This window comes from Indicator indicator, chromosome Z (assembly GCF_027791375.1).
Source record: "Indicator indicator isolate 239-I01 chromosome Z, UM_Iind_1.1, whole genome shotgun sequence".
Classification (NCBI taxonomy): domain Eukaryota; kingdom Metazoa; phylum Chordata; class Aves; order Piciformes; family Indicatoridae; genus Indicator; species Indicator indicator.
The window spans coordinates 52,960,231-52,977,619 of record NC_072053.1 but is presented as its reverse complement, the minus strand read 5'-3'; the positions used below and the strand labels follow the sequence as shown (position 1 = coordinate 52,977,619).

Sequence of the window (17,389 nt, the reverse complement as noted above, 5' to 3'; positions counted from 1 at the left end):
GAGCATTATGTACTTCCCATCTATTTACAGTTGTCTGTATTTTCCAATGTTAGCAGTCCTCCGGAAAGCCAAAGGAAAAGTTTGCAGGCAGCACTTAGGCTTTTCCAATGGACTTTCAAGAGAATATTGCATACAAACAGAACTATTTTCAAAACATGGAATTTGACAAGTAACCACAGTTAGGCAAAATGCCTGAACTACACCTTGTGTGTAGCTGCCAGTACTTTTATTTTTCTCTTTGTAGACTTCAAATCACACCCTATTTGGCACTGGTTGTTTTTAATTTCAGACTGAAAAAGGAAGAGATCCTTTTCTGACTGAGTGCTAATCCATGTTTTGATGCTGGTCAACTTGAGTGCTTGCTTCTTGCAAGGTTTTGCACAAATACATATAGCATTTTGTGGTGGAGAACGTAACAACGAAGCTGCTAGATGCTGTATTTTCTTTCTCACTTAGAAAACCAACAGGATGAGACTGCTTCTCCCTAATGGACCACTCTTTTTCCCTGAGCAAACAAGTCCCTAAGACTTGCACCATTACATGAAGTTACGTTATGCCTTCTTCTGTTCCTTGTAATGTGTCCGTCCTCTTTGGTAAATTTCGTTACATATATAGACATATTTCACAGTTCTCCTACTGCATGGGGCTCTGTTGGGATAGCCCGGAGACCCACAGTGTCGGCGATCAGGCAGCGTGGGACTTCTCTCCCCGCCGGCAGCTTAAGGGATGTCCCCGCGTTGTGGGGCACCGCGCACTTCCACTTGAGTACCAGTCGCTCAGGTGCCCTCATTACCAGGCGAAGCAAGCACGCCTGTGGCAGGGTTTGTCTCGTCAGACGAACGCGCTGACCATTCCCTTTCGGGGCTGCGTTTTTAAACTCAGACTGACGAACAGAGCCCCGCGGGGTCGGTGGGTTGGAATAGAGGGCACAGGCAAAAGCAGAGGGCTGCCCCCCACCGCCTCGCGCCGCGCCATGCCGTGCCGTGCCAGGGGCGGGCGCAGGAGAATGCTGAAGCCGGCGAGCGGAGCACAGCCTGACCCTGACGCAGCGGCGGCCCTATCCGCGGCGGGCGGGCGGGAGGATGGCGGGCGGCGGCGGGGAGCCGCGGGGCTGAGGGGCGGCGCCGCCGCGCCGTGCCGTGCTCGGCCGGGCGCCGCTGCAGGCTGGCCCCCTGCGGCTGCCTGCGGGGCAGCGGCGGCGGCCGGGCTGCCGGGATGATCCGGTTCCGGAGCTCCAGCATCAGGTCGCTGAGCCCGGAGATGAAATGCACCGTGCGGCTGCTGGACGATTCCGAGATCTCCTGCCACATCCAGGTGCCGGTGGGGAGAAGGGCGGCGGCGGCGGGCAGGGTCGGCGGGCATGGGCACCCTGGCCCGTGGAGCGCGGAGCCGGGCTGGGAGTTGGGCGGCGGCTCACCGGCACGGAGCTGGCGGCAGGGCCCGAGCGGCTCGGCGCGGCGGTTGCGGGAGCTCCCCTCGTGTCGCACTCAGCGGTGCGGAGCTCCGCGCACCTGCGACGCGGACACCCGTGCCTTCTCCGCCGGCTCCCGGCGCTGCGCCACGGCTTTGCACAGCACGGCACGGAGCGGCGGGGCACCCCCGGCACGGCACCCCGAGAGTAGGAGGAGTCCGCTGGGCTGCGGGCGGACCTCGGGGAGAAGTGGCCCGGGCGAGGAGGAAGACCCTGGCGGCATCTTTCCTGTCCCGTGGCGCGGTAGCGGAGAGCCCCGGGAGACACTTCTTGTTGCGGAGGTGCTGCGGAGGAGGAGAGCTGCTCTCCGGTGCCGGAAAGCCGTGTCCTGGGAGCAAGGCCCGCTGTGTTCGGCATGAGGAAACGCCGTTACTAAGACAGTGGGCAGAGTTCACGATGAAGCGCAGCTCCTCATTTTAAGGCAAAAGATAATTTAGGATTTTCGGCGATAGTAGTTGTGCAGTTGGAAAGAAAGCAATTTACCTGTAATCTCTCTTTCTAATTACATAGTCTCTTTTTATTCCTTCAAGTAATAAGGAGGTGAAAAGTAAGGAAGTTGTGAGTTTTTGCTGGAGCAGCAGGATTTGAAGTGTGTGAAAGCAGGGGTATGTCAGGTATTGTAACAGGACCCAGTTGCTGATACATTATGGAAGTCTTACAGATTCTTATCTGCAAGTATTAGAAACCAAATTACTGTCTTTGAAATTTCCATGGCATTTGTACAATCACTGGGATGAACTTGGAATCCAGATTGGAAGATATTAATGGCCTTTTAGGAAATGGTATCTTTATGTCTCTCTGGTAGTATGAGATATCCACAGCTCTAAGTCACCTTGGTGGTCTTGTATAAAGCCCAACTATGGTTGAAAAAATCAAGTGCCATGAGGTGCAAAAGTTACGTTTCTGCTTGGACCAAATTCTGATTTTAGTAGTTCCAGTAGAACCATTTAATACTAGGATAGAAGAAAATAGTTCCAGTTGGAAGGGGTCTGCAATGGTCATTTAATCCAACAAATTGACCACTTAAGGGCTAATCAACAGTTAAAGCAAATTATTAAGTGCATTGTCCAAATGGCTCTTAGAACCTGAAAGGCTTGGGTTGCCAACCACCTCTCTAGCAAGCCTGTTCCAGTGTTTGGCCACCATCTCAATAAGAAAATGCTTTTAATGATTAGTCTAAACCTTCTCTGAAGCAGTTTTGAACCACTCCCAGGTTCCCTGTCTCTGGATGGTGGGGAGAAATGATCAGCATCTCCCTCTCACTTTCCCTCCTCAGGAAGCTGCAGAAATCAATGAGATCACCCCTCATCTTCATTTTCTCCAAACTAGACAAACCCAAAGTCCTCAGCTGCTCCTCACAGGATAGGCTTTCCAGCCCCTTCACAAGTTTTCTTGCTTTCTTCTGCATGCGTTCAAGGATCTCCACATCCTTTTTAGATTGTGGGGCCCAGAATGGACAAAACACTCAAAGTGAAGCTGCACCAACTCTAAATACAGTGGGATAATCACCTTCTTTTTTACCAGCTAGTTACACAGTGTTTGATACACACCGGGATGCAGTTTGCCCTCTTAGCTGCCAGGGCACACTGCTGACCTGTATTGAGCCCATTGTCAGCCAGCATGCTGTGATCTCTTTTTGCAGGGCTGCTCTCCAGTCATGTGTCTTCTAATTTATGCTTGTGTTCTAGTTACGATGAGACAATATGTAGCCTGGAAGTAACAGGAAATTACCGAGCCATCTTGTACCTGTATCATTGTAGTACTCTTGTTAATGAATAGTGCGATTATGAGATCATAGCTTAATGGGTAAGAAGCAGAATGGCCTTCAGAGTCTTTTCTTGGAGCTTAATGGAAGCTTTGTGTAACTTATTTCTAAAAATTGATTTCTTTAAACAATGATGAATTTAAAGTCGGGATCTGAGATGCTGTCATTACAGCTCTGTAGATTTATAGTGCCCAACAGATTTACATGTGCAGAGTATGGCCTGTAATGCCCACAGGGTCAAAAAAGCCAGTCATTGCTGTAGGCATGACATTGTGCAAGATGAGGTAATGAGCTCAGAACCAGTTGAACGGTATTGAATCGTCATGGCTCCTTCCACCTGGTAATGCAGGCAGAAGTGCTTTATGCCAGAGCTGAAAATATTATAACTACTACAGTTCTAAGGATAATCCTGAAAATTGGATTGTTTTGTTATAAACTCATCTAGAACTTGTTTTCTTGAGTCTACACACTAACCAGAAATATTTAAAATGGTGTGAATGACTCCTGTTTTTTATTTTTCCCCAGGATTTTTAGGTACAGGAATTCTAAATATGTAAGTGTGGATCATAATATAAGGAACTACTTTGCTCTTGGTCACTTCAGCAGAAACAGGCAATTAAGGATGACGTTTCATAGTTTTGACTTACCTTTTGCTCTTTCCTGTGCCATAGTCTTTGAACTTCGTAGTTCTGTCTGCATATACCTTCTCCTACCTTTGTATATACAAGGGAGACATAGTTTAGCTGTATGATCTATTTATCTTCTTGTATGTGTATAGCTGTTAAGACATGAGACTAGAAATGTCTAACCACTCAACTTCTTACCCTCTCAATATCTGCATTTAAACTTCATAATATGGGTAAAACTTGCTAGGAGCTTTCATAATGCTACTATTTTATTTTTGAATGAAAAAAAAAGGTTGCAAGTTAGTTGTGTATGTACTTACCGATGCATATTCAGTGGAACAAAATAGCCCAGATGATGTGCTGCTGGGCTAACAGCAGAGATGCTGAAATTATGCTAGCTGGAACATGTTGCACAGCTGTGTTTTGGTCATTAAGATGATAAGAAAGCCTAATTCTACAACACTGAGAAATCTCTTAAGTACATGGGATGCAGTAAGGAATGGTGACGACTGAAATTCTAGCTGTGTGTTTTCGGTGGGAGAGGAGGTAAGACACAAAGCTAGTCTGGATGGTGATGGATGCAGCCGATGATATGCTGTAGTTTGGTGAACTGAGTTTTGCCAAACCCTACCTTTTGAAGTCTCTCTTTCCAACAGTAGGGTTGCACATATGAGCTAGTATCAGAGGGCCCCAGTACCACTTCAGTGCACTCAGTATGCTGAGTAAAATCTTTTCAGATGCAGTATAAGTCTTTGACCCTACAAAGTGTACAACCAGAATTGTGTGTTACTCAGCTAAAATATTGGGATGTAGAGTTAGGAAAAGTAAGTAAGAGCAGATGTGTATAGGTGTTACAGCTGTGTGTACCTTTTTTCTTCCTGTATAAATTAGTGTTTAGGTAGGAAAATAAGTATTTTAAAAAGATTATTATTACAGTTCTTTAAAAGCAGCGTTTTAGCAAACAGGCAGGCTAATAGAGTTTGCTTTTAGAAAGTGGATTTTATAGCTGAGAGTCTAGTGACAACATATGGGGCGATGTGGGGGGAATCAGAGATGAATCACGCATTTGCAGACTCCAGCCAACTAGTTATTGAGCTGTGCAGCTGCCATGTAGGTCATCAAGTTGCTCAGGGCTAGGTCTGCTGCCCAAAGGTCAGAATTTAGTGTATTCTCCTCATCTGAGAGACTTTGTGACTGCAAATTAGCCTAAGTGGTGACAGGCATAGAAAAGGGCTGAGGCCCAAGAAATGCTTAACTAATGTTTGTGATGATATTTATTTTCCCATGTTTTTTTGTTTGTGAAGCCTCTCTGAGACCTGCATGTTGGGCAGTCTTACAGAAACAGTAGGATGAACTTGTAGTGGCACAGCCAAAATAGAGAGGTTATGAAAAACATCTTGAAGGGCCTGTGCCCATGGTGTGTTCTGCTGTGCAAGAGACAGAATTGACCTTCTTGTGCAGGCTGTCTGATAAAGCACATAATCCAAGTTTGAAAGACAGCAGGGGGGAAGTAGGTCTTCAAAACTATTGGAAATGTGTCTAGAGCAGCAGGAAGACCTCCTTTCTGAGGTCTAATGAGATACTTATTTTCTGAGTCATTGACATAACTCTCACTCCCGTTTTTGCAGGCTTTTTACATCTAACTAGCCTTTTAATAACAGTAGCCTAAACATCTTAAATAGTGGAAAAAATATATATTTTTTTTGCCTGGTATATTCTGTAACATTGTTTGTGCTTATTTCAGTTGTGAGTTAACTGTAAGGGTCCTGTTGCAGTAGACTGTTACTAAATGCATGGATACACCTTGGGCCCAGTGGTGCCACATTGGCATGCTTTATACAAGGCATGGGCTTCAGTATGCCTTGTTTAACTGGAGAGACTACAGCTGCTGCTGTTTCTCTGATTGTTTTCAAAATATGCATGTGTATTGGTAAACATTATTGCTCTAAATCGATTTACCTATATGAGGTTAATAATTACAAGCTGACTGCAGAAAAATGCTTAATTTAATGTATTACTTAATTTTTAAACTAATACAATTTTTACTTTGCTTGTTAGGCTGTTTCAGTCCAGCTGTCTGAAATTGGAGATAAGGTTGGCGTGAATGAGACTTTTCTGTCATCTGGAGCTTATTACTGGCAGTGATAATGAACTTTGCTGTCTGTGTGTTTATTTGTAGTCCATACAAATGGACTGTGTGTTTATTTCAGTCCATAAGTAAAACTGTGTAGTAATGGGGCCTTTGTAGTGACACAGACTTTTGCTTTGAAAAAGCCTTCTGAAACAATCTGTGTAGAAGTCCTCAAAAATATCCACCAACCACACTATTGATTTTTAAAAAAATGTATCTAAATGATTATTTAATTGTCATTGAAAAGAACAAACTTGAATTTATCTGTCTTTTGAACAAGAAGATGTAATTTTAAAAATCTAGTTTAGAATTGGAAACAAAACAAGCAGAGTAAATCATTGATTTACTTGTATTTTGTTCTTAGACCTTTTACCTTTTTGCAGAAGTAAAAATGAGCATGACAAAATCTGAGAAGGCTGATTTCTTTCTGCTGCTGGTCCAATAGTGTATGACGGCCTTGTGTGTTTTTACTCTTAATTAACAAGCAGTTTTGTGGAGTTTGAATATTGCTGTCTATAGTCTGGCTAATGATTTGCTAGCTTGATTGTTTTTAATTTCTATTTTATCTTTTTGAATTTGACATTCGCTGTCCTGTATATTTCTTTTTGTAGCACTCTGATGACTGGAAACTCGTGTTGTTGCTCAGTGTTTTCTCCTTGGTCCATGTATTGCAGGCAGATGCTAACCAAAGGACTCTTTAAAATTCTCATCCCTCAATAAAGTGTAAAAACCAGAACAACACACTGAAGCAGGCTGTGAGATGAAAGAGTAGTGACCATGAATCTCATCGTGGAGTTATCCTGAATGTTGATAATTTGGAAAAGTAAGTGGGAAAGGGAAGGCAGCATGAGATTGAAAAAGATACAGAGGCCGGAGCTCAGAAGGTGGCAGCAAGCTATGGATGCGGAAAGGGAAAGGTTAAGGGATTATGTAGACAGCAGGCAGGAGATTTAGTGAATTTATATTTATCCTGAAAGTGATGTCAGAACTGTAATCAGCAAGCATCTTGAGCTGATGATACTTTCCTGGTTCAGAATAGTTAGATGAGTTCTAAGGACGGGGGATGCAAGCTAGGATGGATTCTTTGCCATGTTCTGTTGACACACTTTAGAAACTGCATACTAGGGTTTGTATTCCTATCTTTATGCTTGAGTCTCTAATTGTACAGTTAAAATAAGTACTCTTACTGAGAGCTGCAGATGAGAAGCCTCTCTAATTAAACTTAAGCCTATGTGTTAGAGCTATCTCTGTTGTTATTTTGCATGTTTGATTTAATTTGCAGGAACATGTTTTCTTTTTAATAATGCCTATGGATGTGCCCTTAGTTCTTTACAGAGCTGAAAAGAAAACGAGTAGAAAGTGCTACTAGGAAGTTACTAGGGTATTATGAGCTCTCATGACAGAATAAAAAATTAATCGTCTTGATGGATTTCAATAAGTGTTTGTGATGGTCTGTGTTTGCTTATCATTGGTTTCTGTATCTCTGGTAGGGGAAAGACACATAGCTATGTGTAATACTCATGTGTTGCTACCAGTTCACAAACTCCTTTGTTATTTTTTGTTATTCTTAAATGAAAATATTTTTTAAGTTGGGTTATGAAAAATTTTATCTAATGTACACCAAATGGCAGCTGAACTACTTTTCTGTTGGATAAAGCTTTATTAATGATGTCAAATCATTTTTTTCACACACTTTGTATTGTCTGATCAATGAACAAAATCTGAAAATTCTCTCTTAAAGGCAACGATCTTGCCTTTCATTTTAGCTCTGTATTTCTTCTGCATTGGAGTTGTTGTTGTACTTCATATCTTGATTGCTAGAAAACAAAAGTGCGGGAGCATGGATGTGTACTTCAGGACTTGCCCAGTCCAGGGTTGAAGATGAACATACATTTCACTAAATACAGCGTAGGTGATGTTTTAATATATTGTTGAGGTCTGGTGCTGCATTGTGAAGGAAAAAATATGAAAAGTGCACGTATCCTTAGACAAAGTTAGCTAGTTAACAGGGACAAGCTAAAAGGGCAGTTACTCGTTTAAAATGAAAATATAATCTTTTCACTTTTACCCACCTTTTATTTTTTTTACAGATGTGAATAAAATTTTTTGCATTCTTTATTGTCATGCATATTTGGACAGTGGCTAAAACTGTAGAGGTAGAGCTGTAACAATAATAAAAGACAACTGGAAAATCAGTAATACAATGGAACACAGCTCAGGTCTCCAAACTGCAAATCACTGACCTGATTCTATGGGGTGTAAAGTGTCTCCTGTGAGATACAGGGTTCTTTCTGCTTGCAAGAACTTCATACAGTCTTTTGTCTTGCAAGGGATTTTGGTGCTTTGTGAGGCTTATTCTGCTTGCACTTAGAGATGCTCTTGTCTGTCTAGGCATCTTCAGTGCGCTGATAGGGATCTAATATACAAGGCAACCAAGAAGTCATCATTTGTCAGAATTAATTGGCCTAACATTAGAGCCAAAATGAATCACTGGTGAGGAATTACTGTACTTTCACTTTTTTGTTGTATTTGCCTAAATTGAATTTTCTGTATAGGTCAGGAATGTCAGTGCTCCTGAAATTAACAAAGTAAGAGATCGGTTTTGTTTGGGAAGCTGAAATAAAAGAGGCTGAATTTTGCTGATATGGTTGTTGCTGGTCCCCTGGAAAAGACGGTGTGTTTAAAACACAAGTTGGAAACACTTAGGATAAAGAATGTGAGAGAAATGGCAGCTGATTTTTCCTTTCTCCCTCAAAAAAAGCAGGTGGTTGGGAGGACTGGAGAGAATTCTTCCTGTGATAAAGTGCTTGTTTTCTTTAGCTTGTTTTCTTCTGGGTATTTTGGCTTATTAAATCAAGCGTATTGTAAGCAGCTCTCTTAATCTTCTTATTCTCTCTTTTTGCTTCCCCCCTCCACTCCCCAGTGTGGATAACAGCAACCTATTGCCAAGGTTAATAATATTCAGATTTTTAGTCTTTCTTTCCTTTTCCTTCTAAAGCCAAGCTGTCACCAGGTTACTTCTGCTGGGTCTTTCCCTGCTGCATATGGAAAATAACTCCTTATGGCTCTTCCTTCAGCTGAGGCTGCTTGTCTGGTCCTTCATTCTTTGCTTAAATATAGCCTCATCTTTTGCTCTCTAGCTTTGCTTTCTTGGAAACCCTTTATAGATCTTAGAAATCATATTTTTGCTCCTGTCAGACTACCTTGTTCACACTCTGGTTTAATTGCTGATAGTGAAAACACAATTGTAATAATTCAGTAGTAATTAATTTTTTTTTTTTTTTTAGATAAAACCAAAAGCAAAACAAACAACTCCGAAACTCTTTTCTTTCTTCCTACTCCACTTTATTATAACATTTTCAGCTACAGGAATTCAGTTAATACATTTTCCTCTTTTCAGTGTTTGTAATTTTTTTTTTTTGATAGAGATGTGTCAATAATCAGTCCTTGCCATTTCAGTGTGCTTTCAAGTGGATGCTATTGTCCAGCTCAAGGTTAATTATGGCAGTAGTAGGTCCAGTGTGAACAGTAACAATCCTATTCACTGTGCTGTTCATGGGAGGTACTGGTAAATGACTTGAGGAGGAGCCAATGATGAAGAATGAACACTGATGCTCTAGTACTGTTACATTTAGATGAAGTTTCCCCTAACAGAAAGCAATGCTGGAAACTTCAAGATGAAATATGTCATACGAATCTATATAAGCTTAAGTATACATACAAAATTTCTCAAGGTTGCTGACAGACAGAAATGAGAAAATATGGGCTATATACTGTGAGGGTTTCTTTTCAGCAGAAGGATTTGCAAACAGAAGTCTGGCCATTCAAGATAGTTAAGTGATTTCCAATTATTGTTCTTTAAAGGCTTCCTTTGCAATAATATTAAATGAATCAACATGTTCATTAAAAATGCTTGTTATTTTTCCCTTGTTTATTTAAACCCCTCAAAGAAGTAAGCAATCAGGATTTAAGATATGATTTGCGCATTGCAAACTTATTATCTCACAATGTTATTTTCCCTGTAGCAACCCTGTTTGGAAGTGAATTGTGATTTATAAAAGTAAAAACAAAATTCGAGATTTGCACCTGGCTGTTTTTTGTTCTGATGTTGTAATATGTAAATTTACTCTAAAAGGCCACATGCTACAGAGATTACTTAGGGTATTTCTGACAACACTGTGTAAAGCCTCTTTCATACAGTCAATCTGTATGCCCATCTTTTTGATCTTTTGTGTAACTGCAACAGAAGCAAAAAAGAAATGGGAGTGAAAAATGAAACCAACCAATCAAGCCCCTCACCCCCACTAACCCAACTGTATCAAGATAAATTGCAACAGGACTTAATAATCTATTAAATATAAACAGACAAAAAAGCAGTCACAAACAATTTGAAATTAACAGTGAACTTCTGTGGAAATTGAGGCATGAAGTTCACACTGTTGTAATAGCGTGTTTGTATTGTTTCCAGACGCAGAAGCTAGTCAGAGGTTTTGTCTCCAAAGCAGAGTGTCTGCATATGAACTGCCTTTTGGGAATGGATCCTGGAACCTTCTGTCTGCCAGACCATGCCTAGAAAGTGCTCAGGAGGAATGCTGACTGGCACAGACTGGATTTTTGTCAGGAAATACCCTGATAGTTTGGTAGTGTGGGTGGTGGATTTCAACTGTGTTTTGACACTGTCCTTCTAAGTCGAAAATCTGAAGTATTGTGTGAAGCATCTTAAACAGTGGTAGTTAAGCTAGACTAGCACTGGGTTTAGTAGGCGTTTACAAAATATCTGTGTTTTTAGGATCTGTGGCTGTAATCTTAGATTTGCACCTGTAATCCAGATTTACTTTTCAATGTGCTTAGCTGCAGAGTCTATACAGAATCAGACATCAGCTGGTTGTGATTTTTTTCAGTTTGTTTTTGTTTTGTTTTGGTTTTGTTGTTGACAAACTCCAAGCCCTGTGGTAGAGTGAGAATTCGATGTGGTTATTTCTTTGGAACAGTAATTGCAAAAATTGCTAGGCACTCCACAGAGATACTACTGAAATTACTTTAAATCACAGGATTTAGGGTCTTCAGACTAAAAGTCAGCTTTCACTTTCACTTTCGTTAAGTTACTTTTAACATTGGTTAACGAAGATAATACTTGTCAGTCAGAGTGATGGTTGCTCTTGTGTTAGATAGGACAGTTAGCTGGGATGTGAGCTGAACTCTGAAGCGGTGGGACACCTTGCCTGAATTTAGAGGATTTAAAGGATTCATTTCGAGACGTTCAGAGTGGCAATAGGTGGAGTGCACCAAACACACTGACCCTGCTTACTCCTGCTCTGAATGGGTTTTCTTTAGCTTCATCCGGGAAAAGGAAGGAAACAGCAGAGGCTTTTGCAGACAAGTGCTTAGAGTGATTCACTGTGCAGACTCAGCCATTCACATGAAATCACTCCAGCAGCTCATGGTGCCCCTGCCAGTTGCTAGGTGTAGATCCAGGGAGGCTTTTCTGTTTTGACTGGAGAATCTTCTCATGTTGCCAGGATTTACAGATTAGTTTTCTCCTATGACCTGGTGGTTGGTACTTTACAGCCACCAGAACGGAATAAGACTTGAGCAGGAATTGTCAGTCCCCCAACCAAACGATGCTGCTGACTTAAGGGTGTTAAAGCAAAAAGTGGCACATAAAGGTGAAAAAAAAACCCCACAAACAAATAAACAACATTCTACACAGTTTTGGTACAGTGTGTTCATATAATTCTGGTTATTTTTTTGTGTGTGGTTTATATGCACCAAATAAATAACAATTTTTAGCCTGTAGCTTCTTAATAGTCAGAGGCTGGTTTGTATCTTGCGCAGATGACTTCATGGTGTAATTTCAGGGAAAAGACAATAAGGGAATGATTAATTCATCTTATGATGATGAGATTGCACAAAGTGCACCCCACACTTAAGGGGGTGTTGTGATGTGTGGAAATACTGTGATCCAGGATTTGGACACTGATTCATTGTAGGGAAGAGAGCAAGACTCCAGTTGTGTAGAAATTTCAGTGCAATACATGGTGTGTTGCAGAGAAGATGGCAGTATTGACTACACCCTTCCAGTGTTTGCACCTGATTTTGTTTTATTATTTTGAAACTCTTTCAAGTGAAAGAACAGGTAGTTCATAAATCTATTTTTACAGCTGTTAAGGTGATCTGTACTACTCTAATCTGTTTATGTTTTAATTCACTTTTGCTTTAAAGTATCAAGAAGTGATCTCTGTTGCTCTTTGATTATCTAAGTAACTTACACGTCTCCCTGCTCTGTTAGAAGCTGGTGCAGCTTGTTACTGGGGGTTCGGCTGGATTGTGACAGGAGGAGAAATATGAGTGGTAATTCTGCTTTGCAGAGTCATTGCATTTTATTTGTACTTCTGCCTTTCAGCAGCTTTTGGCTTACTGCCTTCTCCCTTATGGGTGAAGTTATCAGTACCATATCTAAGCCGAGGCTCCTACAATACCTTTCTGAAGACACCACCTAATTCAGCAGTTAAGTGTCGTTTTTTTGCTCTTTTCCTTCACTTCTCCCAGACAGTTTTTAGTCCTTTTCACAGCATTTGTACTCATGCCACTTTTAAGTTATGGCTTCTAATTTTTTTTTGGAAGTAGGGCAATACACTGTGTTTGGTACACAACAGAAACCTAGATCTGTTGATAATCGTAATTCCCTGGTTTGCTGATTCCTGTAAGTACTTCACAGAGAAAATTCAAATAGTTGTTACATTCTTGATAGTCAGAGGCTGGTCTGTGTCTTGCCCAGGAGAGTTCATGGCATAATTTCAAGGAAAACACAGTAAGGTGTTTCTCATTCACTCTTTTTTCCAGTCATCATTTTAAGAATGATCTAGAGTTAGTCTTTGGACAGTGAATACCGGAAGAATGAGTTTTTCAAGCTTCGTGCTGTATTTTGGTATTTGCTTGTGGCTGTGTTTTTTGTTTGTTTGTTTGCTTTTGTCAGGGTTTTCTCATCTGTGTTGTTTGGCTTTTGTTTGGCTTTTTTTTTTTTTTGTAATTTTTGGTATGTTTACTGGCTCAGTGAATTAGTGAATTATTTTGATTTTGTTATAATTTTGTTGCTCTTGGTAACATATTGTCTGCACAAAGTTAATTTGCGTATTTATGTACACCTTCTAACTTCCTTGTAATGGTTTGTTTAGTTGTAAGGCTTTTATAGCATTCTGTTTGTGTCTTTGTCTTGCTAATTGTGATTTATAACAATGAGGTTTTATAAAAGCAAAGTCATACCTTAGAAACTTAATTTTCTTCACCTTCTTGCACATCAATTTATTTTTTCCAATTTGATTCCATTTAATCAATTTTAAACTAAGAAAATCTTTATTTTCATGGTCTCCTAGGCCTACTCTCTCAAACTACATACTATATTTTTTTTTTGTCTTTCCCAAAGAAAGTATTTTTAAATTGAGATCCAGCGCTTTAAGTCTTTAGAGTACTGATCTTTGCTCTTTCTTTATAATGGACATGTTGTGTGAAATCGTGAATGATCCTGGATTTGTTCAGGAATAATGGAAATATTTCTGTCTCCTAATTTCTGTGTGTGGGGGGGTGTTTTTTATTTGTTTGTTGGTTTTGTTTTTAAAGAGCAAGCAGGTGACATGCAAATCCTTTATGAAATTCCTTATTCACTGACTTGACAGTACTCAGAGAAGACAGAAAGAGACATGGTGAACATGGTTTGTGCCTTACGTAGTGTTTGGCACTTCTCTGAAAGATACAGGAGGAATTGCATTTTCTCACCTCTCTCTGCCTCCTTTATCTCCTGTGGATTCACTACTTAAGCAGAAAGCAGAATGTCTGCTAAGGAGAATTCTTGAGTGTTTTGTTCTGCAGGCTGATTGATGAAGAAAGGTTAGGAATCCAGGGGGGAAGCCAGTTTAAGGAATTCTGCTTTTCTGTTGTGTCCACATATTAGATGATACTTTGTAATTAAAACTGAATCTGCTTCTACAGAGTATTATTTTTCTCATTTTGGACTATGTAGCCTTGCCCATGCATTCCTGATATAGAACAGATAAATAAATGTATGCTTAGAAAAGGTGTACTGAGATTCCTATAGCAGTATTTTTTTTAAGAAATACTATGAGCTTTCTTGTGAAGAAAGAGGTTTCTGCTTTATGAACAAGATAACTGTATATTTCTGTTCAAAGTAAACATCATTTTGACACGTTTCATGACCTCAAGATATTTTGTGCACTCACACAACACAGAAGGCTGTCTCAGGTGCTTTGGCAATTGGTAATGTTGTGCCCATTTTTATACATCTTTCAGCTAAATCAGAGATCAAAACCAAATGCCAGCACTTGAGGGCATGTGAGAAGGATTTTTGACACTAGAGGAAAACAAATCTGTAAAGCCTTAATGACTGCTTCTGCCATCTATGCAGATTCACTTTAACTGATGCCAAGTCTTCTATCGTATTGATGATATTCTTCTCCTTGTGAGTGGCCCAAATGTCACAGAATGTATGCTGGTAGTGTAATTCTGTATTTAAGTATGGAGACCGAAAATGGTGAAGATTGCATATAAAGATGTGAGTTGTGAGTGAAAATTTGGCATGTTAACTTTCTGTTAAGTGTATGAAAAAACGTTTAAAACTCTGATCTCGTGGTTTAGTTGGTGTAAAAATTTTATTAAGCGAATTATGGAACAGTTCCCTGACAGTAAGACAATTAATAAAACGTCACAATATATAATAGTAAAATTACATGTAGGATGATTGCCTTTATGCCCAAGACAGTATGGGAGCATGTGGAGGTACAAATTGCCTGTTGCTTTCCATCTGTCTTGGTCTGTGTGGCTTGGCGTGTTGGTGAGGTATTTGGCAGTTGCAGAACAGCAGCAGCTGCTGAAAAATTAAACGGAAGCAACATGAAAATTTAGCTAGACTAAGCAGTAGTGGAATTCAGGTCTTCTGGCTTGCAATATGGTTCTGAAGATGTCTGAAGTGGGGCTGCAGTGGCCTGCAGTCATAGTCAGGGCTGCTCCTGGGAAATGGGCTGACTGATGTGTCCCAGTCCCTCAGAGAAATAAGAGATATTTTCCATGACTTTTTGTGGGCATAGTAGGCTCACTCATCCCCAAGTATTGCAGAATCACAGAATGCTAAGGGCTGGAAGGGACCTCAAAAGATCATCTAGTTCAACCTCCCTGCCAGAGCAGAATCACCTATACCAGATCACACAGGTGGGATTTGAGTATCTCCAGAGAGGGAGACTCCACAACCCCACTGGGCAGCCTGTTCCAGTGTTCTGTCACTCTCACAGTGAAAAACTTTCTCCTCATGTTTACATAGAACTTCCTATGCCTCAGCTTCCACCCTTTGCCCCTTGTCTTATCATTGGGCATCGCCGAGAAGAGCCTGGATCCATCCTCTTGGCACTCACCCTTTATGTTTTTATAAATGTGAATGAGGTCACTCCTTAGTCTCCTCCAAGCTAGCGACCCAGCTCCCTCAGTCTCTGTTTATAGTGCTCCTGTGTGGCACGCTGAGAAGTATATTACTTGTTTTTTAAGGATAAAAGCTGCTGTGGAGAGAGGCTGTAGTGGAAGGGGTTTCATTTGGAGCACTTTATGAGGCCTTTAGGAATGATTACAAAATTCCCAAATCTGGGATAGAAACACTAATGCTTTCCCATCTCTACATGTAGATGCATTCATGTGGGAACACTTTCCCTGCTGCCTAAGAAACATTTAGTTCCTCAGGTGACTGTGTGGGATGGAGTGTCTTATACTGAAGTGGAACTTGTCTGCTGCAGAGCTCATGAATGAGAATGTGCTCTGCTACACATAGTGTGGAAAAATGAATTATCATTCATATTTATTGTCTGCCTCCTGAGTCTCTGATGCTTTGTAGGGGTACCAGGTGAAGCTTGCGTTGATTACAGTGTAACTGTAAAACTCTTCCTGGGTTTACAGGGTCAGTGTGTCCCTCCAACGTGCTCAGGAGAGAGGCAGCCATCTAGGTTACTGCTGGGTGGGATACATATTGTGACCCAGAGGGATGCTAAGCATTAAGCTTTCCCGTCTTATGATTTGTACAAGCAAAGCTATGACCCTGTATGTGGCCAGACTTCAGGTGCTCCAGATCATCTGAAGCATTATGTTTTTCTATATAATGTTTACAGGGTAACCATTCAGGAGTACAAATAGAAAGCACAGCAGAGGAAGCGTTCTCAATTTCCAAAAATCACACTACATGCCTTTCAGAGGCTTATAACTGGTGAAGAAGGTAGAATCATGTTTCTTTCAGAGCTCAGTGTTCATGGGTGCTAGTATTATCACAGATTTTCTTTGTACCTTTTCTGCTTTCTTGCAAAAGGGACTGATAATAATTTTTCTCTGTGCTAGTAATTTGTTTTTCTCTACCATATCACCACTTTGTTTTTGCAGGATTGCCATTTTCAAATGATAAGTAAGTGTTGTACAAGTTTGGGTGATTTTCATTAAGAATGTCTGCTATTTAATTTTTGTAATTTGAAAAAAAGAGACATCAAAAAAATCACAACTTGATATATCTAATAAATTTAAGGAGCTTAGAGCCAACATGCAAATGGCAGCTTGACAGAGAGAATGGAGCATGTGCAGTGCATTTTAATGGGTGGTGGTAGCAATGTTCAGTGTGTTGTCACAATAGTGTCTGAGTGCCTAAGGCATGGATAAGGACCCCATTTTGCTATGCGAACACAAAGTAAGATACACTTCCTAGTCAGATCTGAGCCAGGGACACTCAGAGGAGTAGTGCGTTATACAAATAAAAGGTTGCTGCCATTTATGTGAGAAGTAGTACTTGCATCTGCATGTGCTCTCGGTTCATGGAAACCGAGTGAAAATATAGCGATCTAAGGCATCTTTGTCAATACATTTTAATATATTGCAGTTGGACAGTGTTCACCAAGGCAGGCAATAATCTATTAAATCTTTGAATGCAGCTAAGTCATATCCTGTGCCTATGTTCTTAAAATAAGACAATTGCCTAGATAGGCATGGGCAGACAAAGGAGCAACACCAGGCAGCATGCTGTAGCTGTCTCCACAGATTGTCATCTTTGCCAAGAAAAGAGAGGTTTAGAAGATGATAATTCATAGTTTCTCTTTTCTCTCAGAAGGTCTGACCTGGAAAGTAGTGCAGAGTTGCGTGTTTTGGAAGTTTGTGGACTGGACTATGGGAACTGAGAAGGGTGTTCCCTCTTGCTCAGCAGGAAGGAGACAAAGGGGGCATAGGTGAGAGGCTCCTGAAAAGAGCCTGGCCCCCTCCACTTGACACCCACCCCTCAGATATTTATACACATTTATGAGATACCCTCTTAGTCTTCTCTTCTCCAGACTAAATAGCCCCAGGGCTCTCAGTCTCTCTTCATAGGG

General features: G+C 40.9%; 1 protein-coding gene across 1 annotated transcript in view; it reads left to right on the top strand.

Annotated features, from left to right (window-relative positions):
- The first annotated feature begins 1,215 nt into the window (after positions 1-1,215).
- Positions 1,216-17,389, top strand: part of FRMD3 (FERM domain containing 3) — a 142,416-nt gene continuing 126,242 nt past the window's right edge. The window contains exon 1 of the mRNA XM_054397696.1: positions 1,216-1,314. Within this exon, the coding sequence (XP_054253671.1) occupies positions 1,216-1,314 (99 nt within the window). The remainder of the gene's footprint in view (positions 1,315-17,389) is intronic.